Genomic DNA, 20,237 nt, shown 5'->3' with positions numbered 1-20,237 from the left:
GGAGCGATCCCCTGCGTGCCTCAGTGCTGAATAAACATACCTACTTTATAACCTTATAGGTTGTGGAGTAGTGTTTCCACAAGACAGTTACCTGAGGAAAGGTTTCTCTTCCGACTTCAGCATCTAGCCTGCAAAGATGCCAGTGCTGCTACTTCTGCCAGAACATTCAACGTCCCCCATCAAAACCAGCATAAACTTGGGGAAGGAACAATTATATTATTCACAGAGTAAAAAGAGTTCTTTCTCAAGCTATTACTGTTGCCAGCTAAAAATACCAGTTCTCTGTGGGGGGTTAATATATTTGTTTCTGGCCCACTGTCACCTCCTGTTATTAAACAAGGCTACAAGTCAGGTTTGGCCTTCCCTGGGGTGGGCCAAGTCCCATGGCTTTCGCTTACATGTCAGTGATTCCCCTGGTTTCTATCTCTGTGGACGGAACACAACCACCCCACTGTGCAAACAGCAATGTTACAGGGTCAGTGTGAGTGGAAGTTTCATGCGCTAATGCTACAGATGCACAAATCTGCAAATAATTAGCCTGTCAAGATCCAAGCTGTCAGGTACTTACACCTACTTCATTCTTCACAGTAGTGCAGCAGCAGAATACATTCCAGCACCTTAGAAATGCCTCTTGGCTATCCTGACCATAAGAATGACTGCCACCCATGGCAGACAGAAACTGCTTGTGGGCAGAAAAGCAGTAACTAAGGAGATCAACACAAAGTGAAGAAAGTTGGTATTTTCAGCTATGTGATACCTAAAAGCCTTCCCATAAGGAGTGAACTCTTAGCAGGCTAACTCATGCACCTTTTCAAAGGCATGTAGGAGCCACAGTAAAAATTCAGACAGGGATATGCAAAATTTTTTTTATGAAGCCCAAATGTTAAACTGTACACTTTTAACTGCAGTAACTTTTAAATGACATAAAAGATTTTTTAGAAGTGTAATATTCAATAATTGCACAAAATGATACTAAAAAATTATAAAAAGGTGTATTGAATGCCTTGATTCACAGTAAGAGGAACTCCCCTGTAAGGTGAGCATTCTTATCTCTGTCCCCATTATTTCACTTGATCAGCTTTCTCTGCACAAATGTAGAAATCAGTTCACTGACTTGACTACAGCAATCTATCCAGCAAAATAGGTTTCAGAGTAACCCATTAACAGAGCTAAAGAGTACAAAAAAGGAAACTTAAAAAAGTGGTCTGGTTGAGAGACCAACCACTCACAGCTTCCTATACTGCAAACTAACCTTCTCACTTGTAACAATTAAAAGGTATACTTCACTATCAAACTGCAAAAATGAAACTACTCTTTCCACTGCATCTGAACAGTCATTTTTGCTTCTCTGTGGATAATCCAACCTAAACTATACCTGGAACAACCTGGAGAGATCAGAGAAATATTTGTTAAAAATGAGCATTGAGTATTTTCAGTGTTCAGATATATACTCTCTGAATGTTAAAGAAAGAAAAAGACAAGATTTGTATGTTGAGTCCAGAAACAGAAGTTGGACAATATCGATTCCTATGTTACAAAATAGGAGTGGTTCTCACTTATTCATCTTCTTATGTATTCAGTTTTTTGGTCTATATCTGAATCCGACGAGTCATGTTCATCAGAAGACTGAGAGGAATTTTGCCATTCATGAGAGCTGTTAGGACAGTGTGGCTTCTGCACACTTTCTGTGTCATCCAGGAGTTTTGCTTCAAAAGCATGAGTACATTTCCAGTCAACTGCATCTTCTTGGGAAGAAAGAAGAGCTGCAGAACTATCCACGTTCTCTTCAGAGGTTCCCAACATCACAGTTTTTAGGTTAATGGTAAAGCAAGCACTGTTCCTTCGCCTAGAAGAATAGTTACAATTTACCTCAGAGAAAGTATTAAGTAACTCACTGCTTCCGTGTCTGTCTTCCTCAATGTCCAACTCATGGTCTTCAAAATCTTCTTGCTCAGTGTCTGGATTTTCACTTGCCTGGCTGCTGCTGTCATCATGCATCCTATTTGCAGAGTACTGCACAAATACATTAGGCATGTCAGAGGAATGAGGTGCTCTACTTATGATACCACGCCTTGTATAGTCATGATTACTTATGGCATCACTGTCACTGTCATCGCTGTCATCTTCATCACTGACACCACCACTGGATTCATTTGCCTTTTTTTTAACCTCTCTGTAAATGACCTCTACAGAGGCTATTTTTTCAGATTCAAATGTGCAAGGTGAATAGGCTAATGTCCTGATGAATACCTAAAAGAACAAAGTGAATTAAAAATATCAGACAAATTTGCACACACACACAGATGTGAAAAAAATAGCCCCAATCATGAGGTTGGGGGTCAGACAAATGATTCATTCTGTGTCACATTTTTGGCTTTTTCTGCAGAGTTCAGGGCATCTAGGATTGGTCCCTCTTCCCCACTCCTGTAAACATGACAGCCTTCACTACAAATCAAGGCACACAGCATTGGATAGCCTCAAAGAAATGACACTAGTGCCAAGCAGCATCAGGTATGAAATGTTTTAATTCTAACGTTTGAGATATCTTTCTAAGACTAAAAGCTTATTTTAAAAATACATCTTAAACCTGAAGTTAGTCTTGCAACTCTCTATTAGCTCTTGCAGTTACCATACAAAAGAGAAGCCCTACATGGATGATCAGTTTTAATGTCCTTTAGAAACATACCATTTGAAGCAATGAACTCCATAACATCCTAAGTCCCATTTTCCCAGTTTTAGTCTGCACTTCTGAGGACTACTGAATATTGGAAGCATCAGAGAAAAATGTTGACAATAAAAAAATTAACCTTAGACACTACCTGGCTACGTCATGTTCAGCAATCTTAGGGATATGAAGGTAATGACATAGCAATAAACAGAAACATGAGGAAAAGTCTTAGAAAAAGTTGATACCAATCTGCTCTGGATATGTTTGTAGAAAATGGAAAATACTTATGCTGAAAAATGCCATAATGTAAAAGTCAGAAACTATTAAAAAAAAAAAAAGGCAAGCAAAGATGGATATAAACAAGTCCCAAGAATCTTATTTTTCCTTGAAATTTAGTGGCAGTTCAGCCTCTTCTACTAAAATAAAAAATTAGCTGGCTCAGGACTGGCTTCTTCAAGTTCTGAAACATGACACTTGATCACAGAAGTAGTCAAAGAAAGATTATTTTATTCAAAATAGTGGAACAATTTGAGTCATTTATTACCATTCTTTCTTCCTTAATCATGGACTTTTTTGCCAATCACTATGTGTGACTCCTGAGAATACCTTAGCATTTGGAAGGTAATGCAGGTACTGTTTGCCTTGTGTACATGACGTTCCATCCCACTAACCCCACCCCAAGTAAGTTTTCTTCCAGAGCTATATTGTTTCTTTTCTTTTCCTTACCTTTTTGTTTTAATCCAACTCCAGTATTTGGGTAGATTTTAACAGCCTGGTCCAGGAGTTACTTTCCGAGATACTATGCTAGCTCTAGATTTTGGCAGAGATAACTTGCATATGAATATCCTTTTTTTCCTACTAAGTGTTCTACTACCAGGCATCCTTTTCACTAATGCCTGTTTATAACAGAACACAGTAATAAATCATTACTGAGACTGAAGAAGGATGACAGACATCAAGCCACCCAGAGAAGTGACCCTGAATCTTGCTAATAACATTCTGAAACTAACAACTAGGAAATTTTTCTGGCAGGGACATATCTGCACATAACTGCATCTCCATCTATGGCATGAGATACCTGTGGAACTGGAAGGTTGGCAACATCCAAGGTATATCTGAGTTCAGTAAAGAGGACTTTTCTTTTGACTGAGAAGCTACTGCTGATGTTACAAAGCAGACTCAGTTTTCCTGAGAAACAACATGCTTTAAAGATTGCTTCCTTAAAACAGTGTCGCATGTCTACAAAGGGCTTTGATGGTCTGTCCTTTGTCTCCTTGTTGAGGTGAATTGAGAGTAAGTTCTTAATTGTTGTGGGTGAGATCATTTCCAACAACTATCCAGATCTCACTCTTACCAGGCTGCTGAACTTTTACTTCTAGCACTTCTCACATGCTATCCTTGACTCCTTTTGTGGACAATAACCATGAAGTGTAGCTTTAGGAAAAAAAAAAATAAAATCTTAGAGCACTAACAGTAACTCTTTTATTGTCCAGATGTGACTTTTGGGGATAAGGAGACCAAAACTCCCAACTCTAGGTCATTTCTGTGCATCACTACAGAACAATATGTTGTGCTGGTTTTGGCTGGGATAGAGTTCATTTTCTTCATAGTAGCTGGTATGGGCTATGTTATGGATTTGTGCTGAAAACAGTGTTGATAGCACAGGGGTGTGTTTTAGCTGTTGCTGAGCAGTGCTTACACAGTCGAGGCTTTTTCTGCTTCTCACCCCACCCCACCAGCGAGGAGGCTGGGGGTGCACAAGAAGTTGTGAGGGGACACAGTCGGGACAGCTGACCCCAACTGGCCAAAGGGATATCCCATACCATATGGTGTCATGCTCAGCATGTAAAGCTGGGGGAAGAAGGAACAGGGGAACATTCACAGTGATGGTGTCTATCTTCTCAAGTCACTGTTACGTGTGACAGAGCCCTGCTTTCCTGGAGATGGCTGAACGCTTGCCTGCTGATGAGAAGGGGTGAATGAATACCTTGTTTTGCTTTGCTTGCACACACACACAGATTTTGCTTTACTTACTAAACTGTCTTTATCACAACACACGAGTTTTCTCACTTTTACCCTTCTAGTTCTCTTCCCCATCCCACTGTGGGGAGTAAGCGAGCAAGTGGATGCATGGTGCTTAGTTGCCAGCTGGGGTTAAACCATGACATATGCACATACCCAACCGGGTCTTAAAGCTGCCTTTTGTCTTTGCAGCTTGCCTTCCTGTGGAAACGTGATAAAGACTTTGAAGGCAAGCTTAAAATACTTGCTTTTAGTTGTAGAATCTCTCAAAATGCCTTTAAACTCCAGTAACCAGGGACCTGGCTAAACTATCCTCAAATCTTCAGGGAATGCTCTGATTTTTTCTATAATAAATAGAAAAATATTATAGGGGTAATAATTGGTTTTGTTCTTAGAGAAAAGTATGATGCTGCAGGGTGAAATAAGGGAGGTAAAATGTGCCAGAAACTGCTTGATAAGGATACACATTACTCTTGAATGTTTTCAGAGCATCCACAGAATCACAGAATTGTCTAGGTTGGAAAAGACCTTGAAGATCATCCAGTCCAACCATTAAACTAACACTGACATTCCCAACTACACCATATCCCTAAGTGCTAGGTTGACCCTACTCTTAAACAACTCCAGGGATGGGGACTCCACCACCTCCCTGGGCAGCCCATTCCAACACCTATTAACAATCTCTTCTGTGAAGAAATGCTTCCTAATATCTAGTCTAAACCTTCCCTGGTGCAATTTGAGGCTGTTACCTCTTGTCCTGTCGCTTATTACTTGGTTAAAGAGGCTCATCCCCAGCTCTCTGCACCCTCCTTTCAGGTAGCTGTAGAGGGCGATGAGGTCTCCCCTCAGCCTCCTCTTCTCCAGACTAAACACCCCCAGTTCCCTCAGCCGCTCCCCGTACGACCTGTGCTCCAGACCCTGCACCAGCTCCGTTGCCCTTCTCTGGACACGCTCGAGTCATTCAATGTCCTTTTTGTAGTGAGGGGCCCAAAACTGAACACAGGAATCGAGGGGCGGCCTCACCAGCGCCGAGTCCAGGGGTCAGATCCCTTCCCTGTCCCTGCTGGCCATGCTATTGCTGACACAAGCCAGGATGCCATTGGCCTTCTTGGCCCCCTGGGCACACTGCTGGCTCCTGTTCAGCCGGCTGTCAATCAACACCCCCAGGCCCTCTCTGACTGGCAGCTCTCCAGCCACTCCTCCCCAAGCCTGTAGCGCTGCTGGGGGTTGTTGTGGCCCAAGGGCAGCCCCCAGCATTTGGCCTTATTGAAACTCCTCCAGGTGGCCTCAGCCCATGGCTCCAGCCTGCCCAGGTCTCTCTGCAGAGCCTCCCTACCCTCGAGCACATCAACACTCCCACCCAACTGGGTGTCATCTGCAAACTGACTGAGGGTGCACTCGATCCCCTCGTCTAGATCATCAATAAAGATGTTAAACAGGAGTGGCCCCAAAACCGAGCCCTGGGGGACACCACTCATGACCAGCTGCCAGCTGGATTTAACTCCGTTCACCACAGCTCTTTGGGCCCGGCCATCCAGACAGTTTTTTACCAAGCAAAGCGTGTGCCCATCCAAGCCACAAGCAATCAGTTTTGCCAGGAGAATTCTGTGGGAAATGGTGTCAAAGGCCTTGCTAAAGTCAAGGTAAACAACATCCACAGCCTTTCCCTCATCCAATAAGCAGGTTGCCCTGTTGTAGAAGGAGATCAGGTTTGTCAGGCAGGACCTGCCTTTCATAAACCCATGCTGACTAGGCCTGACCCCCGGTTGTCCATTATATGACTTTTAATGGCACCCGAGATGACCTGCTCCATGACCTTTCCCGGCACCGAGGTCAGACTGACAGGTCTATAGTTTCCTGGATCATCCTGCCTCTCTTGTAGATGGGTGTCACATTTGCCACCCTCCAGTGCAACGGGACCTCCCCAGTTAGCCAAGATTTCAGGTAAATCATGGACAGCGGCTTGGTGAGCACATCTGCCAACTCTTCAGCACCCTTGGGTGTAACCCATCCAGTCCCACAGACTTGTGTGCATGCAAGCAGGTCTCTGACCACCTCCTCTTCAACTGTGCTGACCTCAATATGCTTCCCCTCCCCACCTCCCAGCTCATGAGGCTTGGTGGAGAACAGGTCTTCTCCCATGCACTTAAGAACTGGGGCAGGTTTTTTGTTCTGGAGTTATTGCTCTGGCTCAGGTAGTAGAATAAATTTGTCTGCTGCAGGAAGGATTTATGCATAAGGTAATTTTCAAAGGTTAATTGTCCTATGCTGGGTGCTCTGCTGTAGGACCTAGCCTGCTTCTGTGTAACAAAGAGTTAATTTAAAGTTACTTTGTGGGGGATTTCCCCTCCGCTACTGCTTGCCCCCTCTAACTTCATAGAACAGCCCAGGCTGGAAGTGAGCTCAAAAGATCATCTGGTCCAATCTTTCAGGGGAGAGGGAGCCTAGATAAGATTCTCTAGCACCCCATCCAATCACATACTGAAAAACTCCAGTGATGGGGACTCCATCATCCTTGGGGAAGTTGTTCCAGCGATTGATTGTTCTCACTGTAAAAAACTTCTTAAATCGAGATGAAAGCTTTCATAGTACAACTTGTACCCACTGTCCCTTGTCTTGAGAGCCTGTCCTGTGTGCAGCTGCTCTTTAAGTACTGAAATACGGTCATGAGGTACCCCCCCCCGGGCCTTCCCTTCTCCAGGGAGAAGAGACCTAATTCCTTCAGTCTTTCTTCACAGGGCAGGTTCTCCAGCCCTTTACTCACCTTCATGGCCCTCCTCTGGACCCTCTTCAGGCCGTTAGCATATTTCTGGCACTGTGGAAACCAGAACTGGACACAATGCTCTAGGTGCAGCCTGACAAGCGTGAAGTAGGGTGAGATGATCACATCTCTATCTCTGTTAGTAACTTGACACAGAAGTAGCAAGAAATGGTTTTGAAAAAGAATAAATATCTGTTCCGTAGAACAGACAAGATTTAGCAGCCTATAGACTACCTTTAACATAGGCAAACAACAAATTAAAACATGTAGGTATGTAACTTGCACCTAGTGTGCAGGATTAGAAATTTCAGATGGTAAACTTCCTCGTCCCAGACAGAAAGGTTAAATATGGGAATTATTACATACCAAGGTATGTGGAAGCGATTTTTTTTGAAGAATGTAACCTCCTGCATGCATACACTTCAGGGCACCTGCTAACATCAGTGAAAAACATACAGCACCTGCAATTGTAACTGTATGATAATCTGCAAGCGAAAAAAAACAAACAAATAAAAATACATGAATGAAGTTTCCAATGACCACATTTTGTATTTTACATTCAGAAGAGCTATTTAGAATCACAGAATAATTTTGGTTAGAAAGGACCTCAGCAGGTCATCTGGTCCAAAGTCAAAACAAGACCAAACCTCAAATTAGATTCAGGAATTAAAAAAAAAAAAAAAAGTAAGCCATTTTTGGTAACTATTTATGCAGTTAGTGGAGATTTGTATGGTTCACAAGATTAATAATAGATTTGTGGCCCCAAAGCAGATGGAGTTTCATATTTCACTTATAAATCCCCACAACATTTATCGCTTGGAAGGTACTTCCTCTTTTATTATTTTTAGGATTGACTTGTAAATCTTGCTAAAAAGCAAATACTTGCACATAATCAAGTCAGACAATCCATTCTTGCACCACAGCATAGTTACCTTGTTGAGCTACAGCGTCTGCAGTTATACATTTCCAAGCTGATGGGATGCAATGTTTGTTCAGAGATGCAGTGATCATAACAGACACACAGTAATTTCTATTTGGATACAGTTCTTCAATGACAGTACTAAAAATTTCTTCATTGGTTTTCTCAAGTGGCCTCTGCCATGAAAGAAAATGTTTTAAAAGTTAGCTATTTACCTAAAAAGAGATCCCCAGGCACTGATAAAATATTATGGCTATTTCAGTATATAATATACTCAGTATACAATACACAGTAGCATGTGAAACTGCAAAAACTGACACAGTAACTCAGTGATTTACCGAGGCAACTGTTTCATCTCTAGTTCTAGCTGATGTCAAGATGCCTACCTTACACCTGTTTGTGAAATATCATTATTATCAAAGATCATCCGTCTCCAACCGTTGGTCACTATATATCCCCTTGAAGTAGCCTCACATAGATTCTACAGATATGAAACTGCAAGTGGTATTTTGATTCAGAAATCAGGGAAGAATATCCAGGGCAAGCAAGCTGTGGTCCTTCTTCCATGGCAGAATAAATTAGAGAGATTAAATTCCCAACAGATACCTGTCTGACCTGCTGTTCAAAACTTCCAGTACAGGCAGTCCATCTGCTAGTTAGACAAGTTAATCCAGTGCTTTGCCAGCCCAGGTATTAATGCGACTCTTGATGTTTAGCCTAAAGTCTGCACAACTGCCAATTTTACTGGTTTTGGTCACAGTGAATGGTTTATTTCCTCCTTTTCTATAGTGAATGTTTACATACTCAGAGACTCCGGTCTCTAACTGTGCTTTGCTTGCTTACACTAGCAGTCCCCTATTATTCCAGCATTTCCTCACAGGATCATGTGTTAGAATCCCCCCCAGTTCTCACTGTTCCTTTCTGGATTCTGCTCAACAGCTCTCCATGCTTTTTCTGAACCCCATACTACTACAGGGTATGTGGGATTTATAAATACTATGTATGAAAAAATATTATTTTTTTTTATCTCTCAGCAACAGGCAAGTCATGTTTAGCTTGTAATATTATAGAATGCTCTTGTTCTTTCTGACAAAACTGCTGCTGTGTAGATGTTACTTATACACAGGACAATTATTATTATTATGCCTTGCATTGGTCCTTACTGAATTATGTCCTATTATTTTAAGATTGTTTCTCCATTTTGTGAGGATCATTTTAAGTTCTAATCATGCCTATCTACCTTTCCATTTCAGCATACCAAAAAACCCACCAAATTAAATGGTACCAGATCCAGAATAGGCTGTTTCAGAAACCAACTGGATACATTTTCCCAGTTTGACAGAAAACTACTGAACTGCTTTCTCAACATATGTTCCTATCAGTTGTGCATACCCCCACTAGTAGTTACTGTTAAACTGCCTTTTCCTTTTCTACCCAGAGAATAATCACTTGAGCCAGTGCCCTGTGCTTTATTTCAAGTGAAGATATAGGACAACTAGTATTCCTCCTCCAGGCCTGCTAGTCTGCAGTAAAAGAAAGCTACAATTATATTGGTCATTCTCTTTGTTTTCTTTTAAGTATCTTCTATTCACATATTTGCTTCTGTGAATCTACTAGCCATCGGAGCTATTTTACGTTTTCTGTATTTCTCCCCTAAAGCTCAAATAAAAGTCTTTACCTTATGCTCTCCATCAGGTGTTTTCAGTGTTATACCATAATCAAGCTCTTTATATATATCAGTTAAAGACATTAACTTTCCATTTTTTGTGAAGTGAGAGGTTGGCAGCTTTATGGTGACATTTATGCAGTTTAGACAGGAACTGATATTAACTTCTGGTGGTCCCAGGAGTGCTATTGAAAAAAAGAAAGAGGAAAACAAAATGATGGAAAAAATATACATTATGTATTCAGTACCAGTTCTATTTTGGTGATGGATATATAGCTGACTAATCAGATTCCAGAATATCTTACTGTTGTAAATCCACAAGAACATTTAAATTTCACAGTCAAACGATCTTTTCCCACATGACTAGATTTTAAGAACAGAAAGCAGTGGTGGGGAGGGAAGGAGCAGAAAGGTGACAGAAGATTTGCATCAGCTCCGCAGAGATGTGAGCTTTTAATCTATTTGAGAGGAAAGCTGAGGTTAACGTATAGGAAAAGCTGATTACTTTCTTGTTCATCATCATCTTCTAGTCACTTTCTGGAAAGAATCTTTGTAGAAATTAATTGGTGTGTAGCCCTGTACATATTCATGCTGGTTGCAAGGAAAGCTATAGGTCTAACTTGACAGCTGAGTTCCAAAGACAAAAAACTCTACTGACAGTAGGACAGAGGACTTAGTGAAGTTACGCTTCTGTGAGACTTCCACTGAATTCAAAGTAATCTCTCAAATTCAGATCCTCAGAAAATAAATATATGTTTGAAGAGCCATGCATGCTAATTGTCTCCTCTCTCCAAAACTACATACACATCCATCAATATCAGAGGAACTTCCGTAGTGAATCAAACCTAAGACCTTCTTTCCTCAAACACAGGAAAAAAAGTAGGAATGATGGAAAATGGCATGAGAACAATCTATCTCCATAATCCTCCATTTCTGTGTGGTACATTGGCAGGGGAAAAGACATGAAAAGTTTGCATTCACTTTTGTCTTTTCCAGGAGCATGTACATTTTGAGACTGGTTTACAAACCTCTGTAAAATTCAGAAAAGCAATATATATTTGCTAACTACTTCTGTTCCTGAAATAGGGTAGAAAGCTAAAAAAAAGTTTAATACTTAAAACAAATGTAAGCTTTCATCTACTCTCAAACAGAAAAGCACGTCCTAGTCAAATGGTTGCACACTTGCTCATTTCTCATCTTTTTTTTAACTTACAAATAAACATTAGCTTAAATCTGGTTACAGTCAAATGTGGTTGTTTTCTTGGCTCTTTGTTGTGAAGCCTTTCTGTCTTTGCTCAAATCTGTCAACAGAGGTGAGATTCCACCGTAGGTATTCAACGGTAGATATCAACTACACCCAGTAGGGAAATAGAATATTGATTCTTTCCTATTCAGGCACTGTAAAACAAGAAAAGACTACAGGTTCATCCAAGTCCTGTGCACTGGAAAACACGACTACACTCAGTTGCTTATGGTTTGAACTAGAGAACTACTAGCAAAACATACAATTTCAATTTACAAGTTGACAGTGATGGACAATCAGTCAGAGCACCTGACAGTTTGTTCCAGTAGTCAGTTCAAAATATGTCTCTAGTTAAAACTTACCTAGCTTCAGCTTTCATTCAGGGCACACTGTTATGCTTTGTTTATAAGACTGAAGAAACCTGCCATCATATTAACTAGTGGTCAATGCACCCTTCTGATCTTTATCTGTGTTAAACTAATTCCTGAAAGACTGAAGGCCTCCACCTCAGAGGGATGTTCTCAAATGCTTCAATTACCCTTGTGGTTATTCTCCCCATCCCCTCCTGTTTTTCATCATTCCTGAGACTGTAAGCAGACACAGCAGTGGGTACCTTTGTGCTGAATTCAGAGGTTGACATGACCTATTTCTCCTCCATAGTCCTCCAGTTGCTCCTTCATCTCTGTCTCTGTTACTTCAAAACTGAACACTAAGCACAACTAAGGGTAAAGCCACCTCTGACAGTAGACGATGTTACAGCTAATAAGCATCTTCTTTCAGCAAGGAAGGGAAGAAGAGCAGGTTGATGAACAAACAAGTACATCTCTTCCCCTACACCTAGTGCAGACATGGTCTTTCTTTAACTCTTAACTTTGTTTTTATGTCATCAAGTAGTCAATATGTGGGGATTTTTTTTTTTTGAGTTATGTATCTTATGCACAAGAGATTTTTACTTCGTGCTTGCCAATGCTTAACACAATGCTACTTCCTCTGTATTTCTAGATATATATTTTATTTCAAAACGAGAGCCTCATCCATTTATGAGAACTACTGTAGCCACTAATTTTAGAAGGCTATATATATATATTTTATATCTTGTAACTGGTATGTGATAGATTATATACAAATTCATATTCTTTTATATAAAGGAATATGCTACTGACCAAGTTAGTTTGGAGTGTCTTACTGTAAAAAGATAGCAGAATATCATTTATACATCAGCTAAATTACTAAAATGAGCAAATGCAGACCAAGAACTTACTGTCACTAGATGGCATAAAACGAAGTATAGAAGAATTGAATACTTCAGTTCCTATGAAACTCTGAACCAATACAGAATACTCAGTGGAATCCTCTTCAAAATCATCTGTCAGATTACAGGAGAGCTGTGTAATATTTGAACATTGTTTAGCAACCTTCCAGTTCCTGTAAAGTTAAAACAAGATCAAAATAATCTATCTGGATTCTCTGATACAAGAAAGCACCGGTGTGAGAGTGTTTCTGAGCAGAAAAACAAACAAAAAATACTAAGGCTGGGGTTTTCAAGTCAATAAACATTGAAAGTAAAATTTGTGTCTTGTAAGACTTGCCTGTGGTCAGTGTACAGCACACGATAGTATGTTGGCATAGTTGGATCACTTTTTGCCTGCCAGGACAAAATGTGCTGAAAATTACAAGATTCCATTTGTAGGTTGTGGCGTGGCCCTTCCAGAAATCTTTCTAGAAAGGGAAAAAAAAACCAACAAACAACCCACCATATAAATGGCAAACAAACGTGAGATTGCAAGAATTCTAATAAATAAACCCAACTAGAGCAGCCCAATATTTACCCCAAAATAAAGCAAGCATAGAACAGAATTCAGCACAATAGAAACAACAATGCAAAGAACTGCCCTTCTGTATTATACTTCTATTAATTTCTTTACTCAAGAAGCATGATGTTTTAAGATGATGCTTGGTAAGAATATGCAAGTTTTTTGAACTGTGTTAGGAAAAGACAATAAAAACTCTTACCAGGCAAGCTGCTACAAGCTGTAGACAGAATGCTGATGTACACTGGAAAATGAAACTATATATTAACACATTTGTGTATCAATAATATCTGATTATTAGCTTACTACTGGCAATATTAATTTGCAACCATTAGAGACAATACTTGGCATTCCTTCAGTGGAACTATTTATTTCTTTCACATCTTCTTCCTACTGCATTACCCTTCCCTCCTTCCTCAGAGTATGGAATGTCCCCTTCCAACCTCAGTTATTAATTCAAGGCTCCTAGGAGCCAGTTCTTTGATAACTACACTGTGGTTCAGGCTTACACTGATCCCTGCCAGATGAGGTTCAAGACTCAGTGTGAATAAATGTACTGAAGATGTTGTTACCAAACATTGTCTTAGAGGACTCTGACTATATTTCAGGCAGCTCACTGTCTATTAAACATCATTTTAAGTCACAACAAGGATCTTGAAACTGGTCTGGGAAAAGATACTATTATTGCTTGAAGAACCTTCATAGATGTCCTTCTTTGCTAAACGTGCGGAGTCCTCAAGGCTGTAGTTTTAACAACTTCGGTATACTACTCACTGTCTTCAGCCAGCTAACTCCTATAACTCTCTATTTCAGGGTCTATTTTGTAACTCCCTCTCTATTTTGTGCCCTGTTTCTGTAACATTCCCCTGTGGGTGTTTAACTCTACTGCATTCTCTGCCTGCAAAAGAAAAGCAAAAAAACACCAACAGATGCTGCAATACTTCTCCTGTCACAGGGCACGCTTAAGGCTACATTCAGCCTGCCAGTCAGGCCTACTGTCTGAGTAATCTCCTGAACCCAGCCTTCTTGCAGATCCTGCTGTTCTAGAGGTTCCCACATCTTCTTGTATAACTTCTGTAAGACTGTTTGTTCATCCAGATTCCCACTGTATGCAGAATTCTTTTCCCTGATGAACCCAGTCTTGAATCATTCCTATCTTTTCAACATGGTGCTTCAAGACACTCTTGAAATTATTGTTCTAACCCTTCTAACTTTTTTCTCAAGATCCTTTAGCTCCCTTCTGCTTTCCAAGTGCAAACATAAACTTCCTGTCCTCATTTGTGGCCTATCCTCCTACTGATGAGATGCTAATTCCCATACTCGGTTGGCCAAAGAAGTTACTAGTTTAATTTCAAACATGCATGCTTTAGACAAACTACATGGAAATATCTGCAAAATTACTTATTTTTTTCCCTAAAACTTTTCTCCATGAACCCTCTTCTGTCTCTACACCTAAATCCTCTACGCAAAAATATGACAATACCCAAAACATCACTGGCCTGCTACCTCTGTTGAACTGTGCTGATTAATACTGCCTTCACATGTCCTTTTATTCTCATCTCACTTAGAATTGTAACTTCTGTAGTATGAGGAATGTCTTTGACTTTACATTTGTACAGCAACTAATGCAGTAGCACTCTGGCCCACAACTGAGGTTCTCAGGTGCCACACTATGGCAAACAATACAACAGAACTAGTTGATGTGTCAACAAGATGTGCCACGGTAAGAATGACAGTGAAAAGAGAAACCTAGGACATACCTCATAAAAAATTAAGACAATCTTTACAGAGATCTACAAATAATGTATAGGACAGGACTATCACAGAATGGCTGAGGTTTGAAGGGACCTCTGGAGGTCATCAGGTTCAACTCCTATGTGAAACACAGTACCAGAATACATATTCCCGCTGAAGTAGAAGAGATTCAGAACAGCAGTGAGTCAGTGGGAACCGTCCAGTTCCAGACACACTGTGAGAATTTCCTAATGGGATTAATGCAGTTATTTTATGATCCTTGACTACTTTTGCAGGGAGTACTGGAAAAAGAAAGGAGAAATTTCCTACTCAATTAAAGAGATATCTGCACATAATCTTTATGGTTGCAGAAAAGTACCTTAAAACTTGCCCTTTAGTTAGCAGTGGGCACACACAGAAGCACACACAAATACACTTGGGCACCTAAGTTTGTTGAAATCATTTGGAATGGGTACTTAGCCAAGCATCTCTTACAAATCTGGCTCTTTGAACATCTGTCTCACAAAAATTAAAATACGCTCCCAGCATCCCTTCTGAAATTGGACTCAGAGACATTAAGCAACTCACTTGAGTCAAACATGCAGCAAATCTATATTTCCACAAGACAGAAAACTCATCGCTCTCAAGCTTCATTTTATCATCCAAACTACAGACATCCTCTCTCTTGTACATCTTCCTTTTGCACTCATTCTACATTATTACTGAAAAATAAACATCTCCTTAGAGAAGTGCAGTTAAAAGTAGAACAACTGATTTCCTGCCCTATAGTAACAGCTCACCTAACAGGAAAAAACAACCAGTGAGTATGAATAACAAAATACTTTGCTATTCTTTACCTGAATACAAGCTCAGATTTGTAATAATTTGTGGCAGGTATTCAACTTTCTCCTAAAAGGCATATTAAAGCTATTCCCATTACAGAAACAGATAGTGTCAGTGCACAAACTCTAGTAATGACACACTTGGAGCAAGCTGTTTAGATTAGGAGATGCAAACAGTCTTTTGCCATTCTCTCTTATGCCAGCCACCTCACATGTGACAGCTGTCTTTCTGATGTATTGTTGACATAAATGTTTTTCTATTCTGTACATACCCGTGACTTTTACATGCCTCTCCCCTACCAAAATCACATTCTGTTCATATGGAGTTCCAAACTGCCTTCCTTTGAACTTTGTTTCAACAAACATGTTTAGCAACAATAGCTGGAGAGCTGCAAAATTTTGTAGGTTACGCTCTTACAAAAGAGACACAGACAACAACAACAAAAAAATCTTAAGACCAAATAACTGGGAAAATAAAGACTGGAAAAATAAAGATGGTCTGTAAACTGAATGGGGAATCTTCTTTGCCATCTTATTCTTTCTACTGAATTGAATGATCCTATCAAAACAGTTTCTCACTAAAACTACAGTTCAGCCAACAAACGATGTGTGTTGTGCCTGCTAATCCAGAAACTAAGAACTGCTGAAAAAAGTTAAAACAAGCGATGAAAAACAACACATCCAACTAAGAGTTCACCAGACATTTAGAGAGGCAGAATGCAGCATGCTGTTTCAAAGCATTTCCTGCTCATGGGAAAATCATGGTTTATGTATAGAATGGAGTATGTAAAATATAATACACTAGATTCTTGATTCTGTGAATTACTCCAAGGAGAGCTCTATAATAAAATGATGGTATCTTACTTCATTAACTCAAGAAAAGTGTTAGTGAAAAATTAGCAGTACTACTCCTGTTACAATACAAAGGTACAGGCAACTTACCAAGTTGATAAAAACGCATTGGTCCATCCATCGGTGTTGCCATAGTGATTAAGAAATATAACCTACTGACTGTAAAATAAACATTTTGCTTCTGTGCCTGCAAATACATTAAAAACAACCACATTCAGCAAATGATGTTAGCAAATTACTTGCAAGTAAACCGAGGTTTATGCACAGTTATTTTAAACTCTTCCAATGTTTGGAGGGAGGCAGCGGTACTGAAACAGTTACTGCTGGCGGGGGAGGGGCAAGGATCCTCGGATTAGACAGGCAATTTTATGACAATAGCACTTTCCTTTTTTTCAACACAAAAAGGGCTCTTATCATTTCAAATAAGTATAGTCACTGTATAATTATTTGTATTAATTTTGCATGAAGATAGCATCTGAAAATTCTATGCCTCTCACTCTAATTTATTAAATAGAATGAAAATAAACATTGCTTGGTTTTATTTGAAATAGTACAAGAACTCATCACTGTTATAAAAAATGTTTCCAGAAAGAGTAGATCAAGAGGGAGGTTAGAAAAAAAAAAAATTATAAAATTATTAATTATAACGAAGTTATGAAGTTTATGTTCCCTTTTTAAAAAATACACAAGATCTATTTATTATCCTCATGGCATTAATATTCACAGCATCTGATTTTGAATAACAGGCAAAGTACTAAGGAAAAAGTGTGAATCTATAGACAGCTAGGCAAGGGTATAACTATTTCCAAATAATTTTCTCCTCAGGTTTAATACAAATAAATTGATTTTTTAATTTAAAATTATTTTAAAATACAACTTAAATTCTTTTCTCTGCAAACAAACATCTTTTAAAATTCAAAATCATGACAAAGCATACTATGGTCAAACCTAACACAGTATGTTAAAATCAGATGAATTAAAAAAAACAACTGACATATCAATCTTCCTCTGTTCAAAGTTTTAGCATGACTATACAAACTCACATAATTCCACAAAAGGAAGGTTCTTTTCACTTCAGTTTGGTTCATTTCATTCATTCAACCATGAGGAATATTTAGGTGATATAAAATACCAGTCTTCCTCTTTTCAATCGAATTATGTGATGCATAAGAAGATAAGATTTACTAGTTACAAAATCTTTAAGTTTATCGCTGATATCGGCAAACCAGAAAGCAATTAAGTCACACATATCTATCGAGTCCATTTAGTTTTAGCACTAGTGAATGTGACATAAGAAAAAATAATTTGATTTTCTCATTCAGATCAATCTTACAGATTACACAAGCGGAAAAAAAAAAATTCTATTTCAGCAAGATTACCGGCTTTGTTCAGAAGTCACACAGAAACCTAATGACAAACAATGTTACTTTCACAGTCACTTTAAAGAACAGTCACACCTGCAGGATCTGATACCTCAGACTGTTCGGAATTTTCTCTTAAGGGGAAAACTTTGAGGATCTTGAATTGACTTAAAATATTTCCTTTATGTCTTAATCCTTGCAATTAATCACATGACATGTTCAAAGCACTCCATATATGGTATTATACAATAGATGGATTTATGTACCTTTGATCCCTGCTGTGCATGCTGACACGAATAACAACTATCCCACTCTTGGAATATGAAGTGACTCGTGTATGACTCTGTATGCTGAACAACACATGTATCTTACATGATGCATATTCAAGGCCAAGTTATGTTTAGCACCTTAGAATACGTAAGAAACATGTTACAAAACAGGTTGATCTGTGAGTTTGCAGAGTTGTCTAAATCTGGATGTTCTGTGCATATCAATGCCAGTACAATTTCAGGGGAAAACCATTTCCGTCAGAACTCCGATTAGCTTTTCATACTCTTCCTCTTCAGAGTTTCAGCAGTCCCTAGAGAGAAGTCACAGGAACACTAGTGAGTGCAGCCCCCACTCACCTCATCAGCCTGGGCTCACAGTAACACCCGTGGGAACTGCCTGAAGCCCTTGGCGCTTTCAAAACTCAGCTTCACACCTCCACATCATCTTAAGTGGCGGTTCATTTTTAACTGGAGTTCAGACTGGGTTGTTTTGTATTTCCTTCCAATCAGAAAAAAAAAGCAGGCTTTGCAATTGTAAAAGTCACTGGCTTGTATTTCAGAAAATCTCCACCATCAGTAGAGCAGAAAACACACCCTAAATCTTTGAAACAATCAGATGGTATATTTATATACATTTGTTTATCAGAATACTGAGAGAGAGAGACAGACAGACACCACGGGAGATGTTCAGCCAGGGAGTAAGCAGAGAACCGTTCTAAACCTACACAGGTAATAAATACAACGTATGGATCAACCTTACTACTGAAACCACGCGAACTAGGGAACGGTGCTGTGGGTTGTAATGTTATACCCACACTCTATTTCCGGTTTTGCCGGGGAACTCTGAATGAGTTGTTTCTACGGATATCAAACCCATTTAACCTTAATAATCCAAATCCATTAACCAGAAGCCCATTTTCCCCACACTGCCAGCGGTGCTCCTGGTGAGCCGGCCATGCCCCTGGAGGAACCACGGTGGGATATGCGGCATTAAAACGTACCGACAGATGCCTCGGCTACACTTGGCGACAAGCAGCTCTGTCCGAGTCTACCGCTGGGCGTTTTTCCTTACAAATTTTTTAGCCTTGAGCTACACGATTTAGCTGCATCAAAACCAGCTCCACTGGTCGCTAAACTCAATTTTGCATTACCTGCATCAAAACCTGCGACGCTGCACCTCACAGACCATGGCTAGGGTCAGTTTTCCTGCAGCGACACTGCCGAAGCCCCAACCCCCATAAGCCGCTGGTTTCACGTGCGATTCCGCTGGTATTAACGCCAAAACGTGCTGCGGGGAACACGGATTCCGGCCCACAGCGGCCTCCGCAACGCGCCCAGCCAAGCGCTAACAGAGACCGGAGCCCTCCCCAGGCAATCCCGGCAGCCCACCGCAGGTCGGGACGCCGGGCCTGGCGGCGAGAGGCGCCTCCCCGCGCCTAAGGAGCGGGGGGGGAGCACACCGCGGCGCGCCGCTGAGCGCGGCCAGCCCGGGCCTCGCGGCGCTTCAGGGTCGCCCCAGCCCTCGCTCCGGCTGCTCTAACGGAAGAGCTCCAACACCCACACCGCAGACGGGACCCCCGGGCCCAGGGGCAGCGACTCGCTAAGGGAAAGGAGGGAGGGAGGAGGGAAGGAGGCGGCCTCCCCAGCCGTACCTGGCCGCTGGCGGCGTCCCCGCGGGCCGGGCGCGGCGCCGGGCGCCCATCGCTCCCCGGGACCGAGAGAGAGGGGCCGCGCGCCAGCGCCGGGCGGCGATTGGCGGAGGGGGCGCCGCGGCGCAGGACGCGCGCTGGCCCCTCCCCCTCCGCCCGGGCGCGAGGCGCGGGGGTGGCGGGAGCGACGGGGCTGCGCGGGGGCGGGGCAGCGTCCGCCAGGGCCGGGCAGTGACCGCCGGGGCCGCTGCGACCCGGCTCGGGGGCGCCGCTTCGGCCGGAGCCGGGCCTGCGCCTCGCCGGTGGCTCCGCCGGCGACGCACAGCTTCCCTCCCCGCACTCGCGGAAAGCGGTTTCTGCCCTTGTTTCACTTTCTTTTACCCGCTCCACCCCACCGCCCGGCCTTTGGTGCTCGCTCGGCGGAAAGCTGCGGCAGCGCT

General features: G+C 41.3%; 1 protein-coding gene across 4 annotated transcripts; it reads right to left on the bottom strand.

Moving 5' to 3' along the window:
* Nucleotides 1-858: 858 nt before the first annotated feature.
* Nucleotides 859-19,926, bottom strand: IFNAR2 (interferon alpha and beta receptor subunit 2). 4 transcript variants are annotated; one of them, XM_074903021.1, is made up of 10 exons: nt 19,801-19,926; nt 18,146-18,459; nt 16,609-16,705; nt 13,293-13,334; nt 12,869-12,998; nt 12,541-12,704; nt 10,049-10,221; nt 8,384-8,546; nt 7,818-7,936; nt 859-2,250 (listed from the first exon to the last, which is right to left on the bottom strand). In XM_074903021.1, the coding sequence occupies exons 3-10, from the start codon at nt 16,649-16,651 to the stop codon at nt 1,561-1,563; spliced, it is 1,524 nt and encodes a 507-aa protein (XP_074759122.1). In that variant the 5' UTR covers nt 16,652-16,705; nt 18,146-18,459; nt 19,801-19,926; the 3' UTR covers nt 859-1,560. The 4 variants fall into 4 exon arrangements, with proteins under 4 accessions (XP_074759122.1, XP_074759141.1, XP_074759131.1 ...); XM_074903040.1 differs by having other exon boundaries at nt 7,818-7,912; XM_074903030.1 differs by lacking the exon at nt 18,146-18,459 and adding an exon at nt 18,506-18,647 and having other exon boundaries at nt 19,801-19,894.
* Nucleotides 19,927-20,237: the final 311 nt, after the last annotated feature.

The sequence above is a fragment of the Athene noctua genome, chromosome 1 (genome assembly GCF_965140245.1).
Source record: "Athene noctua chromosome 1, bAthNoc1.hap1.1, whole genome shotgun sequence".
In the NCBI taxonomy this organism is placed as follows: domain Eukaryota; kingdom Metazoa; phylum Chordata; class Aves; order Strigiformes; family Strigidae; genus Athene; species Athene noctua.
Note: the sequence above shows the minus strand (reverse complement) of the source record. Positions and strands in the feature narration are given on the sequence as shown.

Excerpts from the sequence above, each read along its gene's own strand:
- IFNAR2 (XM_074903021.1), bottom strand. The coding sequence starts at position 16,651 with ATGGCAACACCGATGGATGGACCAATGCGTTTTTATCAACTTG. Across the intron at positions 7,937-8,383 it reads AGACGCTGTAGCTCAACAAG|ATTATCATACAGTTACAATT; the intron begins GTAACTATGCTG and ends TTTCGCTTGCAG. Across the intron at positions 2,251-7,817 it reads AATCGCTTCCACATACCTTG|GTATTCATCAGGACATTAGC; the intron begins GTATGTAATAAT and ends TTGTTCTTTTAG.